Here is a 20,919-nt window from a genome sequence, read left to right as displayed (position 1 = left end):
CGTTTGTAGATAAGTATTCTGTAGGGTTTTGGGTTGGTTGGTTGGTTGGGTTGGGTTTTTATCTTTTTTGAGGGGGAGGGATGGTTTCTCCAGATTGATACATTTTACATTACAGGGGAAAAAATAAACAGAACTGTCTTTTTAATTTATTTTATCTGCATTGGTGTGAGGGTGTCAGATCCCCTGGAGTTACAGACAGTTGTGACCTACCATGTGGGTGCTAGGAATTGAACCTGGGTCCTCTGGATAGAGCAGCCAGTGCTCTGAACTGCTGACCCATCTCTCCAGCCCCTAGAACTCCAGTCTTAAGCACAGTTAGCCTGTCCTAAGAAACAGCAAGTCCTTCAGGATGATGTAATGGTCTTTCACCATCTTTGTGGAAACAAGTATTTGATAAGTTCTTTCCTAGAGTAGACTATGGACAGATATGGACAGAGTCATAGTCATGGGCACGTTCCTAGCCTCAGCCATCCTGTTGGTCATAAAAAGGCTTGGGTATTCTTTTTTTTTATTTTGGTTTTTCGAGACAGGGTTTCTCTGTGTAGCTTTGCACCTTTCCTGGAGCTCACTTGGTAGCCTAGGCTGGCCTCGAACTCACAGAGATCCGCCTGGCTCTGCCTCCCGAGTGCTGGGATTAAAGGCGTGCGCCACCACCGCCCGGCTGGCTTGGGTATTCTTTAGTGGTGGTTTGACAGCTCAAAAGTCAGTGTTTCAGAATAGCCAGCTTAACATAGGACAAAAACCACTTTAGTCTCTAATTTTGAGAAAGACTGATTTACTTTGTGCAAAATGACTGGAAATGCTTCCTCCTCCCTTTTTTCACATGCTGTCAAGAGAAATTATAACCTAACACACTGGAGGAGCAAAGACGCTTTGACGAGGCAGATTTCATTGCTCAGTGTCACAGTTGGCTATTTCTCTGGCCTGAGTGGATGCCAAAGCCAGACTTTATAATGTAATTAAAAAACAGACGAAAGATACATCAGTGGAGATGCTAATTGGCTTTTAAAGGCTCCGAAAATTAATTATTTGTGTAAATTTCTCAGCTCCTAGAAAGTGTAAGTCATTCTCAACAGTCTTTTTTGAAATGCCTTGACATTGTTGTTAAAAAAAAAAAAAAGAGGGTTCAGCGGAGGTGGGGGTGGGGTGGCGTGGCGTGGCGTGGCTGCACACGCCTTTAATCCAAGCACTCTGGAGGCAGAGACAGGTGGAGCTCTATGAGTTCAAGACCAGTCTAGTCTACAGAGTGAGTTCCAGGACACCAGGGCTGTCACCCAGAGAAACCCTGTCTCGAAAAACACACAAGGAGGGCTCAGATCTGATCGGGCACTCACGCTATGAAAAGGCGAGAGAAGAGTGTGTAAGGCTTTTCTCAATTCGAGCTTTTGTTCTGGTCGAGGAAGGGAAAACAGGCATGAAGGGCAGCTGGGGAGTTAGAACCGCGCTGCGGAGAAGCGAGGGAATTAATACCACAACATCCAGAGCAGGTGGGAGCGCCGAGCTGCGTAAGTGACCCTGAGACAAGACCTGGAGAGGAGAGGGGGAAACGACCAAGAGGTGCTGCTGCCTGGGGTTGGTTGGCCTGAGAGATGGGCAGGAACATCGTCTTTCTAAACAAATAAGCACCGAGGACCGAGCTTACCTGGAGCCCCTGGGAAAGCTAAAATTCTCCGCCTGCCGGACTCTGGGTGGTTCCGCCTGGCTGCGTTCCTCGTGGGGTGAGCTCGTTGCATCCTTCCCCTCCGTCGCTCAGTTAGTTCTCCAGCCTGGGTTTTCTGGAGCGGTATTAATACGCCCATGTGTCCACTGGTTCCAGTTGACCTTTCGCTTTGGGGATAACTTCTTTATTGGTCTGGGACTGCCGGGTGGTATTGAAAAGGAGGTGGTGTCTACATATACAAGGTGTGGAGTTGGATTGTGTTTGCGTTCAAGATGAAGCTAAATGCTGCTTGTAAAATGTGGTAGGTGGCCTTGGTTTCACACAGAGCAGGGTACGACCCTAAGACCACAATCATGCCCATACTTGTTAGGCCCGTTGGACACTCATTTCTTGAAATTCTCTCAAACTGTCTTCTAGCATTTTTTTCCATTTTTTTTTTCTTAGCTCTCCAAAAACATCTTAGTTATCTTCCTTCTGGTTGTCTGCTACACCAGAGTGCTTTGCTTTGATTGGATATGTGTGTTAGTTATTTAGCTGCGTTGTGTTCTTACCTTGCAAGGAAATGTCACGAAACACGACAGAATCCGCTTATAAGAGTTTATTAGAGTTAAAGGGATAGAGTGCGCAGGCCTGTGGGAGAGACACGTGCGTGGAGAAGAAGAAGAAGAAGGACTGGGAAGCATGGCGCTCCACTTTAAAACCAGCTGGGGGCGTGGCCAGGTCACGTCACTACTCCACGCGTGTGCGTAGATCACATGGTCACGTTGCGCGCTTACGTAGCCATGTAACGTCACGGATTCAGATGCCTTGGCTGGAACTTGCTAGGCGGAGGTGTCCGGGTCCGCCGGGTATCCTGGCTACGAGAGACGCTTTGACCCGGAAATGGCTATCCTGGCTGGGATTGGCTAGGCGGAAGTGTCCGCCTGGTAAATGGGACTGTGGGGGGCGTGTTGTAAACCCTTCATTGTGTCCTTCACATGGTTCCAGTATCGAAGGATGACATCTGGACCCCCTGACAGTTCCAAGGGGCCTGTGAGGAACTAGTTCAGCTCTCAGCTTCTGCTCTGTTGCCCATGTGTTACCCAGACACTCTATCCCCACCTTCTCTCCTGTCTCCTCCTCAGTGGACCCAGCCTTCCATCTTGTGGCCCCAGGCCACAGCTTTCCCTGGCATAGGCCCTGCTTCCTCACTAGAGGTAGAGCATCTGGCGTATCGGAAAACTGAAATACATAACAGGAGAAGTAAGACGGTCCATGTGTCTTTTAATGATGTTTCTATACTAACTTGAAGGCCACAGGACACTTGGCAAAAAGTCGACAATAATTGGCCTAGCATTTCCTCCTGAGACCAGGCCTGTTGAGACTTGAAAAGAAAAAAAAAAATGTCAAGACATTTATGACATAAACAACCTGATCTACGTTCAGACGTTTCGGTCTCATCTAATTATGTTACTGTGTCATACTCTCCTTAGATGGGTCCTGGTCGTAACACGGTAGTAAAGCCTTGCTCTGCTTCAGAATGGAGTATCTGCCCTACACAATGAAGTATTTTCTTCCTTGGAGTGATTTTCATTTTTTTCCCCAGATTTTCGAGAGGAGGTTATTTTACATCAATTGAAGCATACGTGTTGCTAAGTTCCTATTACAGCCTTTGGTCTTGACCTGTTGTGGAGCCCAGCCTTCAGGGCAGAGCCAGCAAAGGGTGGCTCTCAGCAAAGGCTGCTTTATCCAGCCACAGCTGCAGAAATAGTCCTGGGGTCATGGGGGAGCATTGTATTCGTTCTTGAATCTCTTCCCAGAGGGACAACAGGACATCAAACATTCCCTCCCAACACCGTCGCCACATTAGACTTCATTCTACTCTCCTTGGGTAAAGTGTTTTCCTAAATGTGGTAAGGAATATTGAGGATTCCGTTGGTGTCATAATTTTTCTATGAGACTTTCAGGGAGATTGGAAATCATTATGTAGCATCACTGGACTTTCCAGGTGGGAAGGAGGATTAAGAACTCAATTTTCTGCTTGCCTTCCGGTGATACTAAATTATAAAATAGGCATGCACACACACACAGAGAGAGAGAGAGAGAGAGAGAGAGAGAGAGAGAGAGAGAGAGAGAGAGAGAGAGAGAGAGAGAGAATAGTCTCCAGGGAATAGGCTTTGAGAAGATGAGTTACAAAGTGGAGTGAAGGGGGAATGGAATCTTACTGAGCAATTGTAGGTAGGAAAATAGAGTTGACTGGCACAAGCCCAAAGTTCTAACACATGATGCGGGTGGGCTGAACGAATGTGGCCTCATCTCCATCAATTCAGCCTTAAGTGCTTCCTCCTTTCAGTACCTGATGAAACGCCTTGATTGTTCTTTTGAAGGGTCTATTCAGCAGGGTTAATTTCCCTTCTTCCTCAACTGTTTGGTCTTAAAATGTATATTTCCTCTCCTCGTGTGCATACATAATATATATTCATGCATACATTATTCATATGCTTTAAAATCTTCACAGATTTTATCTTAAAATCTCATTGCTTTGTTGTAATTTTTTTCCACTAATCTCTTTACTTTTTCCAAACATTTTTCTTACTTTTCAGACAGCTCATTCTAAAATACTCTGCTAAGATTTACTATAAAGTATTGGAAAATTTATTCAAATATTCCATGTATCTTATATATCATCTATAAAGTGAAAGTTCTACTTAGGAGCTTTCCTTTATGATTTTAGAGACACTTGGCTTCTAAACACAGAGAGTTTAAAAAAAAAAAAACTATGCTACAGCCTTCAATGGTTTCTTAACAACATTATGATTCTCTTTTGCTACCTTGGATGAGGTTTTTTAATGACATTTTTGTGTCTTGTATTTATAGCCCTATTCTGAAAGTCTGTGTCCTTAGTGCTAAAACGTCGGTGTAAGCTGAGAAATACAATTTGGTAACGTCTTTTGAAATGTATTGGGAAATGATTTATTGATCATTTATTCAATACTTGTGTTTGTTTGACTTCTAAAAATTACTTAAAATCAACTACCTAGTTAATATTAAATACTCACAATAAGGTATCTTTCAATATGTGCATTTATGATTCATCTTGGGAATTAAAGCATGAATTTTCATGAAGTCTCTGAGGTAAAAATTACTAGATTTTTAAAATATATTTTTTTTTGTTTTTCTTGAGACAGGGTTTCTCTGTGTAGTTTTGGTGCCTGTCCTGGATATCACTCTGTAGACTAGGCTGGCCTCGAACTCACAGAGATGCTCCTGCCTTTGCCTCCTGATTAAAGGCATGCGCCACCACTGCCCGGCTTTTAAAATTGTATGTGTTTCATAAGCTTCTTGGGTATTTTTATTTTAGTTTTGGTTTTTGAGACAGGGTGTCTCTGTGTAACAGCTGTGGCTGTCCTGGAACTCGCTCTGTAGACCAGGGTGGCCTCGAACTCACAGAGATCTTCAACTCTGCTTTGCCTGCTATTAAAGACGTAAGCCACCACTACTACCGCTTGCCAACTTCCTGATAGTTTCCTTGATAATAACTTTGATCTTGGTCAATGAGTCTTTTGGGTGTGGTGGAGCACACTTTTAATCATAGCACTCGGGAGGCTGAGGCCAGTGTATCTCTACTAAGTTCAAGGCCAATTTGATCTACGTTATCGAGTTCCAGGTCAGTCAGAGCTACATAGTCTCAAAAAAAATACAGCCTTATGAATAAAGGCGGAGTTGTTTTGTTGTTAAAAATATCAATTTGTTGCTTGTGGCTTTTCCCTATCACAAAAATTAACCATATTTTAGTATTTTGTTTTCTCACTTGTTTAAAAAAATTATTTTCTCTTGAATATTACGTCAGATTTTTCTGGTCTATCTTAGAATCTCTGTCCTATGAACTGCAGTATAAAATTTAGCAGGATGCTACTTGTGAGATAAATTAGTCTAGAAAACGAAGACTGGCCTCAGTAGATTGACTTTCTCGTGTTTAAGCGAAGTACTATTTTTTTTTCCTGTGAAGCACTAAGATTTCAGTTGCAGAGAAGATTTATTCAAAGTTGAACAAAAGAAGAAACTTTAAAGAGGATTATTCAAATTTTAGATGTGTAGGGAAGACACATTTGCAGTGCTCTCATTTAGATTCCCAAAGCACTAGCTTAAACCGAGCAAGCAAGCAGATAATGTATCCAAAGTCCGTTTATATTCCAGGAAGTACTGTAATAACAGATAAACCACAGCTAGATGATTTCCATGTACTCACCCCTCCCTCGAGCAAGCATGCACTGGAAATCCACTGTCTTGTCAGGTCTCGGGGCTCACAGATAAAATACACTGTCTCCTGCCTGACCAGGAAGAAACACGTAAATAGATACCAAGGCAATGCAAGACCAGAATGACAGAAGTATGCACAGGTCCGCAGGGGTCGGGGGAAGCCTGCCAGCTGATTTCTTAGTTTAAGTTGCTGGTGTGAACTGCTGTGTGCTTGCTCATTGGCAATTTCACATGTGCAGAATAGAACATTACAGATGACAAAGTTAATATAAAAGATTTTGAGGGAATTCCTTTCAAGTTATAACTTCAATGTTGAAAATTAAAAGTTTAAATTGCTAAGAATTCCACAACTTGATACTTTACACGTAACTTTTTAAAAAGTACAATTTTAGCTGGACATAGTGGTACATGCCTTTAATTCCAGCACTCAGGAGCCAGAGGCAGGTGGATCTCTGTGAGTTCTACAGAGTTGTGTGTTCCAGGACAATCAGAGCTATGTAGTGAGACCCTGTAGTTTTGTTTGTTTGTTTTGCTTTTTGTTTTTAAAGCATAGCTTTCATAATTTCAAACTACTTTAGTTTTCATTTGGATATACTGAATTTTGCTTAGAATTGTAGTGTATACTTATGAATAAATGATTGGATTTGGTGGCCCATCCTGGTTACAGTATTTCCAGAGATACTTGTAAACATACTCAGTCATTGGAATAATCTAAAATTCCAAAAGATCAAGCTTAAAAATTGAATTAAAAAAATATATCACAGTAGCACATGCCTGTAATTCCAACACTTGGGTGTAGGAAGTTCAGAAGTTCAAGATTATCCTTAGCTACACAGCAGGTTCAAGGAGAGCCTGAGCCATGTCTCAGAAACCACCACCACCAACAAAAACACAAAATAATATTTTTATATTTCTAAAGGTTTTGCTGTTGTTTAATATAAATGTGTTTCTCTGAAATATTTCAAATAAATACATGTTCTGTAAGTAAATTTATATTGGTCCATTAGGGTTGGATTCTGATCAAGTAATAATAATGATTTCTTGCCAGTTGAAAAGTGGTTTTCCTAAAACCCTAAGGAAGAGATGCCTCCCCCCCCCCACACACACAAACACATCACAGTGTTCAGTGGCAAACCCTACTAAGTTGTTTCTTCAAAGAGAGACGATTCTGAGAATTGAACACTGCCTGATGTAAAGCTGGAATATAAGCATGGCGTAATTATCATCAAAAGATAGAACATACAGAAATGATGTCAGTAATTGTGTGTGTGTGCGCGCGCGCGTGCGTGCGTGCATGTGTGCGTGCGTATGTGAGTTTTTCCTTTGGTATCCTTTTTTTAAAAAATGTTTGTACCTGCTAACGTGTATGGGTACACATGTACATGTACGTGTATGCACTTGAGTGTGGAGGCTGGAGGTCCATGTGATTGCTCCCCACCTTTATTTTTATATGATTTATTTATTTGTATATTACGTGTATGAGTGTTTTGCCTGCCAGGAGTGCTGGGTTGCCCTGGATCTAGTTACATTACAGGCTATTGTGAGCTGTCGTGTGGGTGCTAGGAACTGATCCAAGTCTTCTCACTGCAAGAACAGCAAGTTCTCTTAAGCCCTGAGCCACCTCTCCCTCCCCCACTGTATTTTTTTTAGGTCAAGGCCTCTCACTGAACCTAAAGTTCATCATTTGGGCTAGGGTGGCTGACCAATGAGCTCTAGGAATCCTCCTGTCTCCACCCTTTCCTCTCCCACAAGGCACATTACACCTGATTTTTTACATGGGTGCCAGGGATCTGAACTTAGGCCTTCATGCTTATGAGGTGAGTATTTTATCCCTGAGCTATCCACCTCCCAGGCCTTGTGAGGCCTGATGGGTTTGGGGTTGGTTTTGTACCAAACTGATTAGTAGGAAAAAACTTTGCTTTTAACCCCTGGTTAGTTTCTTAGATGATTTTAAATGCTTAGAGGGTGTTGTGGGAAATTCTTCTGTTCAGCCAATGGCTTTGAGGTAGCACTAGGGCGTGGCCTTGCCTGCATACTTGACCACTTAAGAGCAGAACAGTAGGGGTCATGGGCTCTCTTGGGGGCCAGGACTGGATCGAGCACCCTGGAGCAGCTTGAGGCTGCTCTCCGCTTTCCTTTGACAGGACAGTGGTGGCTGGACCAGCAGGATCAGCACTGGAGTCTCCCTTGTTCTACATCAATGAGTCTGCATTTCCACCGCACCCCTTAATAAATTATTAAATAGATTTTTTTTTTTTTTGATTTTTCGAGACAGGGTTTCTCTGTGTAATTTTGCGCCTTTCCTGGGACTCACTTGGTAGCCTAGGCTGGCCTCGAACTCACAGAGATCTGCCTGCCTCTGCTTCCCGAGTGCTGGGACTAAAGGCGTGCGCCACCACCGCCCGGCTTTTTTTTTTTTTAAAAAAAAAGATTTATTTATTTATTATGTATACAGCATATATGACTGCAGGCCAGAAAAGGGCACCAGATCTCATTACAGGTGGTTGTGAGCCACCATGTGGTTGCTGGGAATTGAACTCAGGACCTCTGGAAGAGCAGTCAGTGCTCTTAACCTCTGAGCCATCTCTCCAGCCCTCTTAAATAGATTTTTATGGGCTCACACTTCAAGAAGGAGCATCAGTTTTCAACTCAGAGTGTCCAGGACTCATCATTTACCTGGAGGAAAAGCCTTGGATGGATTAGGAGCTCCTGGGATGACTATGGACACCTTGGTCACCTGTTAAATAGGGAATTTAGTGTCCAGAAGGAGGTAGCTAAAAGCGATGTTTGGACCAGACATAAGAAAATGGAGATAATTTTAGATAAGTTTAGTGAGTTTATCATCACTCCAATAGTTGATTACCAAAAATAGTGGACATTTTCCTACTGAGGATATAGTATTTTCAGTACATTTGATTTTCTCATAAAGTCAGGAAAATCACAAAATTATCTTATCCTAACAAAGGAAAAGAAACTGTTAAAGCAGCGAGTGCAAAGATCCAGAGTCTTTGAGTTTGCCATCTCAGGCTGTTTTGTTGTTGGCGTGTGATTGATTACTCTCAGGTCACTTGAGAAAATGATGGTGTCAGTGCAGATGGATACCTCATTTAAGAACAGCAAATGAAGCTGGGCTAATCACACAGACCTGTAATTTCAGTGACTCTAGAGACAGAGGGAAGGAGGATCACAAATTCAAGGTCTGCATAGGCTCCAGGGTGAGTTCTGGACCTGGCTTGGGCAACTTAGTGAGACTCCATCTCAAAAAAAACCAAGATCTCAGTGGTAGAGAACTTACCTAGCATGGGCAAGGCCCAAGGTTTAGCCCCGTGTGTCTTTTAAACCAAAGGAAAAAAAAAAAAAAGAAAGAAATACCAAAAGATACTCAGGTGTGCAAGGAAGCCCAAAGATGGCCAGACCAGCTGCACAACAGTGAGACAGAGTGGGACGCTCTCACGTAATAGTAGTTTTCATTTTGTTCTGACATCTAGTGTTCAAAACTACAATTTGGCCAACTTTGAGGAAGATACCTGGTTTTGTGCTTGTCACACGGTATAGGATACTATAGAATGGACTTTACAGGATGTATTTTTGTTTTCCTTTGTTTGTCTGGAAACTTGGTTAAAACAAACCACCAACAAAAATCTTTCCAGTGCTTAAACTGGCAGCACCTAGTTGCTACTCTTGTGGGTATGTTTTCTATAGTGTGGGGAAAGTCTTGAGAGAAAAGTCATGTGAAAAGGGTAGCCTCCAGCTATAAAACATAATGTAACAGGGGTTCTCCCTAGTCAGGATCTTAACAGTGTTAAGATCTCAAGGTTACATTTGAGGAACTGGCTGAAGATACAGTACTCACTCAGCCTGTTGCCCTGCTATAGTCTACCACTCATCTTTTGAGTTACTGAGCTGGGTGTCTCTGTGTGAAGTGATCACCCTAATATCAGCTACAGACATTTCTCCAGTCTGTTAAGTATGGTACTTGGAAAACACCAGAAGTACACAGGAAGCCTCTCCTAAGGGAGTCTGTTTCTGTCCATAGATGGTTCTTGTCATCCTTTACCTTATTACAGTCACACCCAAAGCATGTATGGAATTTTTATATTCACATAAATGTACTGAACCTAGAAGCACACCTCAGTTCTGCCCTAGCCCCTCACATAGACGTTGCCATGGCAAAATGTCTTCCTGGTTCAAGAGTCTAAAATATGTTTGGAAATCGGGTCATACCTTACAAGAGATGATACCTTTGAGCAGTGGTTCTCAACCTTCCCAATGCTGTGACCATGTAATACAGTTAGTTCCTCATGTTGTGGTGACCCCAGCCATAACATTATTTTGTTGCTACCTCATAACTGTAATTTTGCTACTGTGATGAATCGTAGTGTAAATATCTGATATGCAGAATATATGATATGTAACCTCAAAGGGTTCACAACCACAACTTGAGAACCACTGTCCTAGATATTCAAGGGCAGATTTAATCTTGGATTTATCAATTTTAAGCCCTGATTAACCACAAATTTCCCCTACACACATAAGTGAAAGCCCCACCCCCCACCCCCACCCCACCCCCGTGCGCGCATGCGCACGCACACACATCTGGTGTCACAGCAGGGCCACAACTTGCAATACAACCCACTTTCACACTCTGAAAGGAGAAACACTTGTAGGTCTGGTCAGCATATTATCAGATGGGTTAGTTTAGCATCCAGCTGTAGTTAAACAGAGCACGAAGGCCTGAGCATCCTACGTTCCCACTCACTTCCCGCCACATGTGGAGTAGAGGCTGACACCCCCCCCCCCCAGCGCCTACAAGCACACTGTTTCCTTTAAAACTGGTGGCATCTGGTTGATTTGACAGCCTCCCTTCCGGCTCTGCCTGTTTCTTTTGTTGTGAGTGGTGAGTGCAGCCCAAGAAATGATGTGAATTTTCCAGTTAAAGGGTTGAGGTTTTTTTTAGCTTTTTAAATTTTTCTTTGGTGTACTTTATTTTGGTTAAGGGAGGTTTTAAACTACTAAATAAAACTTTTGAAATTCTGTGGCTCACGAAGAATGATGCTGTTCAGCAATGGCCACTTTTTCTCAACTGTTGTTTACCAAGGAGCCTTGTAGTCACATAAGCTCTCTCTCAGGACCTATGATTTCACACCCACTCTAGACTACTGTCATTTGCTCTAAAGACCATTTTTATAGTCCTTCTAGATTAGTGTCATCTTTACTAAGGCATGATCATCCTGGAAAAAATGACACACATAAAAAGGATTTGGGGGGGGTGGTCGGTGCAGGGAGCGTTTTATAACATAAGGTAGACCTCAGTTCTGTTTCACGTTGGCATCTGGTGATAAGCGGTTGTGTTTTTCTGTCCTTCTCACCTGTGTGAATGTAACCATCCTGCAAAAGTACCTTCTGCTTCTCTTTGCGTTCCCAGTCAACAGTGATTCATTGACTTTGGCTGTACAGTAAGTCAGTCACTATTATAGTACCGTGCGTGAGTCATGGAGGCTTCTGACTCATTTACTCCCTGCAAGAGGAGCGCACAGCTTTGCTTCCCAAGGGAGTTAAGAATTGCACTGCTTTAGAGCCGCTCTCTGAATCACATAACATTAAGAGTTGACATGATTATTCCTAATTGACATGGGGTTTGACAGACAATTCTAGTATTTGGTTCTACCTTCACAGTTAATGCCATACAGGCTTTGAGGAGCCGGGAGATTCAATTTTTCTGGCACTGTTATATATCATTAGAGTACAGTGTCGTGCAGAGAGTCTAGTTATGTCCCCAGTGAATTCGTAAGATACTGCCAGTGAGGGTCTGTCTGCTAATCCGAGCCTCTGGGTCCCAATACTATATTCTCCAGTCTTTGTCTTTTCCTTTTCTTCTCTGTCTCGCTTACTACAAAAGCACAAATTTTAGGATTCATTTATTCAATAATTTTTTTTTTGAGGACTTCCATACAAAGACAGATACTGGGGACAGACAGGATAGACATAGCCTTTGTCCCTTCGTCAAACTTCCATGGAGTACAGGGGTTGAGAACCTAATCCAGCCTTCCACCTGTCTATGCATATAAAGTTTTATTGAACATAATCATTACCATTTATTTACATAGCATCTGTGACCGCTTTTCCACTACAATAACTGACTGACCTTGTGGTTTGCAAAGTAAAAAAAAAAAAAAAAAAAAAAGTCCTGTTCGACTCTTAGATAAACTTACCCGGCCCCTGCTTCGTAGGTAATAATAAAGACATTACCTCAGTGCAGCCTGGAGTGTAGGGAAATCTCGTCAGTCCTGTTAGAGAATGTCTGCTGAGAACTGTGGCCACCGGTGAGATAGAAGCAACCAGAGTTATTATCTCCATATTTGATTTGAGGACAATCCTTGTGGCTGCTGGGAAGGAAAAATGAGGAGAGCCTGAAGGTGCTAGGGGGGTCAAGAGCAGAGACTCCTCAGCCAGTCAGAGTGCAGATTTTAATCCCACTCGGTGCTGATTCTGGTCTCAGATAATTTGGACTGTTCCTTCTGTATGATAATGATCATCCATGAGATTACACAGGTTCATGCCTGAGAAGCGTTTGGAACACAGTGTTCACAGTCATCGCTGGGACTACTATCATAATAATCTTTCTTCAAGGAGACTGGCCAAACTGAAGTAAGTCGCAGCCAGGATAATGGAAGCAGTCAAATGCAAGAGCTACCCAGCCGACAGAATCGAATCATGAGGGGCTGGATGTCAGTAGAACGGATAAAAACAAAACAAGAAGTTGACAGGAAATGTGGCTTTGGACTTCATCGGCCCCCTAGAGGGTGGGTGACCTGGGCTCTTGAAGCGTGGAAGACAGCGATGAAACAGTGGCCTGAGGCAAACGGCAGGTTCCACTGGGGGTGTGTTCAGTAGAGATAATGGAGATCGGTAGACAGGTTCAGGAAACAGCTGTGTGCGTTATCCGGAAATCAGAAGTGTGGTGTGGCCCCGGGAAGTGAGCAGAAGACATCAGTGTAACACTGAGCTTGGGAGAAAGTGGGGTAGCCAGGGAAGAAGGGAGAACAGACCTCTTAGAGAACCCTAAAAAAAAAAAAAAAAAAATCAACAGCTTAAGGTTGACGACCATTACGTCAGCTTTTAGTAGAACGTGAAGTTAGAAACCATCTCAAATCCATGTCAGGTGCTATTCCATAGTCTTCTGATACTGCTTCCTCCCAGGAGACATTAGATAAGTGTCTTAGTTACAGTTGTCTATCGCTGTGAAGAGACACCACAACCACGTCAACTCTTGTAAAGGAAAATGTTCAACTAGGGTGACTCACTTACAATTCAGAGGTTCAGTCCATATCACCATGGTGGGGAGCATGGCGGCGCACAGGCAGACATGGCGCTGGCTACATCTTGATCAGAAGACAACAGGAAATAGTCTGTGACACTGGGCAGTATCTTGAGCATAGGAGACCTCAAAGCCCGCCCCCAAAGTGACACACTTCCTCCAACAAGGCCACACCTACTTTAACCTCCTAATAGTTCCTCTCCCTGTGAGATTATGGGGGCCAATTACAAACCACCACAGTGAGTTAGTGGGTAGTTTGGCTCTTCAGACCACACATCCATGATCAGTGCCGTTTCCTTTCCCCAGCTTTCACCAGTTCTCACGCTGATAATATGAGAATTTGAAGGGAGAGAATGCCTGCCTTTTTCTTATGTTAAATTTGGTTCAATGTCAGTAACCTTGTTCTCACGCCCTACGGTGTTTTCTAATGATTTCTGTTTTGATTCATCTACAACACTGTATGTGTTTGGAAAGAGCCAGGAAACAGATGAGAGAAAGCGGTACTTCCCTCATCGAAGCCACGCCTTGGCTTCAATGCTTGCCCCTCTGTTGCAGAATTCGTCATGCATGGGGTGTATTCTTCTTATGGTTGGCTAATCCCGAGGGACTCTCCAATCCTTCATGAACATTCTTGGCAAGATGACCTCCTAGTTATTTACTGTTATTGCTTTAAGTTTTATGTAAAAGTAATGAGTTTCATTGTGGCGCTTCTGTGCATCTCGTGTGTGTGTGTGTGTGTGTGTGTGTGTGTGTGTGTGTGTGTGTGTGTGTGTGTGTGTGTGTGTGTGTGTAAGAGAGAGATTATATTTTGTTCCACCTGCTCCCCTTCCCCACTGCCCTTCTGTGTTCCCTGCTGCCCTCTGGCTGGTTCTCTCCCACCCCCAAAGTTCCCTTCGTCGGTCTTCTTGGTGCAATATTCTTTCTTTTTCTAGTTGTTTGCCTCTGATGTTACTAGGGTTCAAAAGTTAGAGTCAAGCTAAGTCTCTCCGACATAGCCCTGGGGCTCAGAAGCCTGATCCAAAAGCTGTATCTTCAGGAAGAAAGGCATCACATTTATACAGTCAAGCTATATTGCATCTTATATTTTTGTGTCTCAGGTAGAGCTGTGTGAAACTTTAAAGTGACCCCAGATGATGACTGGTGTAGTTTATCCAGGTCTCCTATTTGTTACACTTTTGTTATCGTTGGACATTTCATACCATATCCAAAGAATTCTTGTCCACCGAAGTGGAAATTGTGTAGAATAGAATACAATTGATTCTTGATATTTATTATGTACTTGTTTGTTCTTTGGGTTTATCCTTGAATCCATTGTAACATGTTACAGGTTCTCATTAATGGAGTAACGAATGTCTACATTCCATGTTAAAATCGCTTGTTATGTGAACACACATGTATGTTCATATGCATCTCTGGAGAAATGTGTAAGCAGTTGGGAACTATGATTGCCTTTATGAAGGAAAGGGAGAAAATCTTGCTTTTCATTGTGTGTCTATTGGGTCTGTAGCTTATTGGCTACTATAATATTACTAAAATAAACTGATAATTTTTTAAAAACTGATTTTGATTTCTCTAAAGTCTATCCTTAGCCACTCCTTACCTAGATTCCCATCTGGAATAACTTGCTCCAGAAATTTCTATCTCTAATGAATTGTAAGTAGTTAGCAGCTTAAACATCACTGCTGTACCTAGAGCTTTCATGTAGTCACTAAGAAGTTTTGAACTTTAATTCTCAGGGTCATTCAATTTAAAAATTTGGGGAGGAGGGTGGATTGTGCCAGTTCTGTTATTGACCTGTTAGGGGACGGTGTCATTGAAGTGTGGAGGGACCTGGCAGACAGTTGGCCTGCTTTGCAGTTCGCAGGGAGCCTTGCGTCCCACCCAGCTGCACTGGCTCTATACCTCCCCTGCCCAATTACGGCTAACACTCTGACTTTACGCTGGTAGCTCTCAGTGGCTCTCAGTAGCTCAGGTGCATATTACAACCTGGGGTGCTTTCAAAACTCCACTTGCCCAGACCAATTAAATCACAGTGCCCGAGAGCAGGCGCTTTAGTATTCTTTAAGGTCGCCTGAGATGGTGCTAATGTTGAGAAACGCCACTTCGTGAAAGGCTTGGCCCAAGGTTGACATCTTTTACCTCGGAAGCAGTAGCACTGGGGATTTCTGGCTGAATGATCTACGTAGGTGAAGAGAGTCCAAACTGAAGAGAGAATATTTACCGAATATTCTTACAAGCAGGGCCCATCTCTTACCATATCACCTGGATGTGGCAAAGTCAAGTACAGAGAGGAGTTTAAAAGGCCACGGTGGCTTGGTTACAGTTATTTGAGTTTTGTTTATTTTTGTACTTACTCGGCCAGACTCTGACTGAGTAGAAAAATCCTGAATTAGGACCAAATGCATAAGTTTACCTTGTTCCTCTGCCATTTGGGGCACAAAGCCAGCTGGCTGATGGGTGACATCCATCTGATATCACTACTACCATATGGCCGTATTGCTAACAAAAGGTTCTATTTGTCATATATCAGCCAACTGAAAAACACCGCTGTACCATTAGACCAATTAAGTGTCTGTCTCAATCACTGAGAAATCTTTTTAAAGCGAGTTAAACTTATAAAGAGACAAGTAAAAATGTGTTCATTTATTTTGAAATAATAAGGTGAGAAAATAGCCTGTTTGATCATACTTCCTTTCCAATCTGAAAGCTGTCTTCCAGCACAATGTCCTGATGAATGGTGTCCTGCTTGCATTTCACACTTTAAAATGTTTTATGATTGTCTCAGCCTTTTCTCGAACATGAAAGCTTTTATCTTGAGTTCTGCTGAGGTTGGTATGCCTTCGTGTACTCACTCTATGTCCCTCCCTTTTGTATAGGAAGACAGAGATGTCAATAACCCCATGCCTAACCGAGGAGGCAATGGATTAGCTCCCGGGGATGACAGATTCAAACCTGTGGTACCATGGCCTCATGTCGAAGGAGTAGAAGTGGACTTAGAGTCTATTAGAAGAAAAAACAAGGCCAAAAATGAACAGGAGCGACATGCTGGAGGAGATTCCCAAAAAGACATAATACAGAGGCAGTTCCTCACGTTTAAGCCTCAGACATTCACCTACCACGATCCTGTGCTACGCCCAGGGGTCCTCGGTAACTTTGAGCCCAAAGAACCCGAGCCTCACGGAGTGGTTGGTGGCCCTGGAGAGAAAGCCAAGCCATTGGTTCTGGGACCAGAATACAAGCAAGCAGTTCAAGCGAGCATTAAGGAGTTTGGATTTAACATGGTGGCAAGTGACATGATCTCACTGGACCGCAGCGTCAATGACTTACGCCAAGAAGAGTAAGCACACATCCTCTTCTTTCTAAACTTGGGGCAAGTACTGTTTTTATAGTCCTCAGACTCAGGGAGGTTGTTAGGGATGAAGGACATATCTGTGCCTTTGTTTCAGATAAAGAAAAGGAACCTCGTTCAGTGGAATGGTGAGAAGCAGGAGGTCTCTATTTTTGTCATATTGAAGATAGGAAGTATTAATTTGGGGGCGGGGTGTCCTCCTACATTGGTGGTAGTCAAGACGTGGTCTCCAGACTAGCACCAGTCTATGAGTATTTTGTTTCCAGTCCACAGTACATAAGTGAGCTTGCACCAGAATGAAAATAAATCACACTACTAAATAATTTGTGTATAAAATAGCAGAACTTCTTCTGTGTGTTTTCATTCTGGGACAAGAAAGCTCCTCCTCTTGTGAAGCAGTAGCAGATACTGATGCTGCTTTGGACATCGCATGTCCTTAACTGGATTTGTGCTTCCTGTGACTTTTTCCCTCCATACTGAAACAGAAATTGAAACATTTGTGTATATGCAAGAGGGGTACTCAGAGGAAACTGTGACCCACACTTTTCAACTCTTTTCATGTGTTATGATTTTTAAGTAAAGGATTTTCAGCTCTTAGCTTTTGATAGACAGTGATTATTGAGTGAATTCAAAGCTTTCTCTTCTCTTTTATTCAATAATTGGTTCTGCTACGGTGGGATCTAAGTAGCTTTCATGAATGTGAATGCAAATTTAATTTACTGTGACTAGAAAACTCTTAAAAGGTATTCCTGATGTGCTGTTACTGTAATCTTTATTTTAAAAGGTTAACACAGCAGGTGTACACACCTCTGTATCCACCGCATACACACGTGCGTGGATCAGCATTCTTTATGACTGAATGGTAAAATTCCCAATATAGTGCCATTTCTTAGATTTTGACATTTATACACTTAATATTTAGACTGAGAAGTGATGAATGAAATATGAAAAGAAATGTGGAAATGGAAGAAAAGCACAATGATAGTGAGAGACATCCATCTTATTCAGAGAAGCATTAGCATCTCATGGGGGCTATGAAGGAAGAATCATAGGACACTTTGTTCTTAACGGAGCCTTAGTCATAAGATTGCCAGATTTCACAACTCAGACTACAGCATGCTTAGTTTAAGTCTGAATTTCAGATAAATAATTAAAAACTTTAGAAGAAATTGTTGTCAAACACGGGCATATCTGAAGGTTTTTTGCTCAGTTAAAATCCAAATTTAACTGGGCATTCCATATTTTACCTGGCCACCCTCCCAGTCAGGTGCGAAGACGGACGTGACAGAGGTTGGGTCTGTCGTGTAAATCCTTTCCGGCTCTGGTAACGGGTTCAGTAGGAAGCTTGAGTGTGTTCCCATTATCTGGGCATCACGCTCCTCTGATTATTACCGTGTTCCGAGCGTTCTTGTGCCACTGTTGGAGGAAGGAGAGCTGGGTGAGCGGGACAAGTGTCCATCATTTGTTGTCTCTCTCCCGCGCTGCCGGGACGGCCTGGTGTTCTGGAATTGCTAGAATGGTTCTCACAACTGACCCAGGAGAGAGTTCTCCCTGTGTCTAGACAGCCTGAGGCTCAGAGTCACATAAACCCCACAGAGTGACCAAGGCAAGACTCACCAGTAGGCATGGGTGTGTGAAAGTACGTACTGTGTGTGTTTTTTAAATACATGTTTAAGCCACCAGTGCCACCTTGGTTAATTTCTAATGTAAACATACGGTAAGGGAGTCGCGCCGGATACAGTTCATAGGAGAGAGGCCTTTGGCTCTCACCACCGCCACCGTCTCTCTCCATCAACCATGTCTCTCCTGAAACCTTGCAAGAGCTTGCTCAGTGCTCTCTCTGTTTCTGTTCTTGCCTGTTGTTCACATAGTGACCAGGGGGGTTCCTTTCGAAGCCCCAGTAAGGTTATTCTGTGCTGTTCCACTGTACTTGAAAGAAGAGCAGACTTTCAACTTGCGGCAGCCCCTGCTCCGCGACCCCGCCCCGCCCGCGACCCCGCCCCGCCCCGACCCGCACCGCCCGCGCACCGCGACCCCGCCTCGCACCCTCCCCTTGCTGTCGGTCCTGACCCCTAGCTCCTGCCTGCGCTGGCCCATCTCAAGGCGTCTGTATGTACTTTCCGTCCCCCCTTTTTATCGTGGCTGGATCCTTCCCATTCTTTACATCTTATTTAGTTGGACTCCTGTACCCTTGGCATCTAATTTGTCATGCGGAGTTTCATTCTGTTCTTTCCCCGTGGCCACTCTGCTTATAGTACTCGTCAGATCTCAAAATTAGAGGCTGGCTAATTGAGTGACTTAGCTCTCTTTCTTACCGGGATGATAAGATGAGTTTGAGAACTTTCGTCTCTTTTCCTCACTAGGGACTTCTAGGTCAGCAGGACCAAGTTGGTAAATCTCTCTTGAGGGAATGAATGAATGAATGAATGAATGAATGTAGCCTGCCAGTGTTCTGCCCCGGCTTTGTTACCAGACGTGAGATCTTTGATTTGCCATTTACCTTCTCTAACTTTAGTTATTGATTCTTAACGATAGGTTTAACAGTACTCATCTGTCAGGGCTGGGATTAGACTTTAATGGCATAATAAACCAATGGTCTCCTACAGTACTGTTGGTTAAAACCTTAGGCATTCTTGGCTCGTTTCACTGCTGTGGTGCTTTCTCGGTACCTTATCATCACATTTAAATGTGTTCCGTTACTGTTTCACCTCGATATTCTCCATCATTCTTCAGGACACATTCATGTCACTACTGCCGTGTCCTTTCCTGCCCCTCGTCATGCCTGCCATAGGCCACTTGTTTCCCGTATTCTATTTTCCCCGCACAACTGCAACAGAACCTAAAAATAACGTGAGCTTTCTTTTCATGTATCATTCCTATTAAGCGTCGTTGTTGCCCATCAAATAAAATGCTCTGACACTCTATTTTTACGTCTGCTCCTGGGCCTTTCCTTGAAGTTTTTTTATTAATGATACTCCCTTCTTTGAAAACATATTTCAAAAGACTCAATGTAATTACCATCAGAAACATCTTAACTGAATGCAATTTATTTTTAAGATTGGACTCCTTTACGCACACACGCACATGCACACGCACATGATGTCAGAGCAAGGAGATGGTTCTGCCCGGGCCAGAGTTCAGGTCCCTACCACTGGTCTAAAAGCCAAGCAGCTGTGGCAGCCTGCCTGCAATCCCCGCACATAAAGGGCAGAGACAGGAAAAGGCGGGAACAAGCAACTAGCCAGACTAGACTGGTGAGCTCTGGATTCAGCAGGAAAGACCCTGACTTAATGTACCAACTGGTGATAGAGAGCGGCTGAAGAAGACACTTAGTGGGAACTTCTGGCTTCCACATAGATATGTGAACTCCACATACATGCAGAAAAAAACAAAAAGAAAATAATAGGTTTCGGTCCTCTTTGAACACTTAAAACTCAGTGTAAGGTAACAAGTAATTTAGTAGATTTATGTTAGAATGTCAACTATCTTAAGAACTTTCTCTAAAATAAAATTAAAAAAAAAAAAAAAAGAACACTCCCTGGTTTTGCACGTGGTCATAAACCTGTGAGTACTTTTCTGCTTTTTCTGAGAGCATGTTAAGAACACGCACATTGCTCACACACACCCCTGGCGCCCCTCATAGAGAATGTGCTTCTTCATCCCATCCGAGCCCCTTGGTGGGGCTGGCGCTCCGCAGCTGGGCCCTTGCCTGTGTTGTTCACATAAGCGAGCCACCTGCAAAGCTGAGCGACCTGCTTCTGGGTGTCGGTCCAGCTGTGACATCTAACACTGTGGTTAACTGGCTCGTTCTTGTGGCTGTTCCAGAGCCTTCTCTGATGAATGTTCTGTACCCAAGCAGCTGGAGAGCGCTGCCCAACTGCCAGCGTGACTCATGGATGTAATGCTTTGAATTGCATTCACTGGCTCAGTAATTTACTGGCTGTTGATAGCTTATTAAGAGGCTAACAGTATTTTGAGGGAACTGGAGCCGCCATCTTTTCTTTGAAGACTTGAGTCAAGAATGACCTTTCTTGCCTTCATGTTTATTTTTAACAATGGAGTAGAATTTATTGTAATTCAACAGGTCTTAACTGGTATAACCAGTTCGCCTGCTAGGGGATCTAACAATGAGCAAACACAGTCTCTGTCCCCAAGAGGCTCACCATCTGTCCTCAGGGAGAAAAGGAGGATGTTATAATATAAAGTAAAAGAGCCATCGGAAATGTGTGAGCAAAGACAAGGTTGAGAACAGTTAGCGCTCGCATGAGGAGGGGGTGGTTAGTAAGGATTCAGGGAGGGGGACACCGGGGAAGACCCCTGGGAATGGGTAGAATGCTCCAGGGAAGAAGGTAT

At 43.3% G+C, this 20,919-nt stretch overlaps 1 protein-coding gene across 2 annotated transcripts in view; it reads left to right on the top strand.

The window, feature by feature from the left end:
* Galnt7 (polypeptide N-acetylgalactosaminyltransferase 7) overlaps positions 1–20,919 on the top strand; it is a 126,428-nt gene that overhangs the window by 50,975 nt on the left and 54,534 nt on the right. For both annotated transcript variants that reach the window (XM_028889255.2, XM_028889254.2), the window contains exon 2: positions 16,094–16,554. In XM_028889255.2, coding sequence (XP_028745088.1) covers positions 16,094–16,554 — 461 coding nt within the window. The remainder of the gene's footprint in view (positions 1–16,093; positions 16,555–20,919) is intronic.

Source organism: Peromyscus leucopus, chromosome 17 (assembly GCF_004664715.2).
Source record: "Peromyscus leucopus breed LL Stock chromosome 17, UCI_PerLeu_2.1, whole genome shotgun sequence".
NCBI lineage: Eukaryota > Metazoa > Chordata > Mammalia > Rodentia > Cricetidae > Peromyscus > Peromyscus leucopus.
Note: the sequence above shows the minus strand (reverse complement) of the source record. Positions and strands in the feature narration are given on the sequence as shown.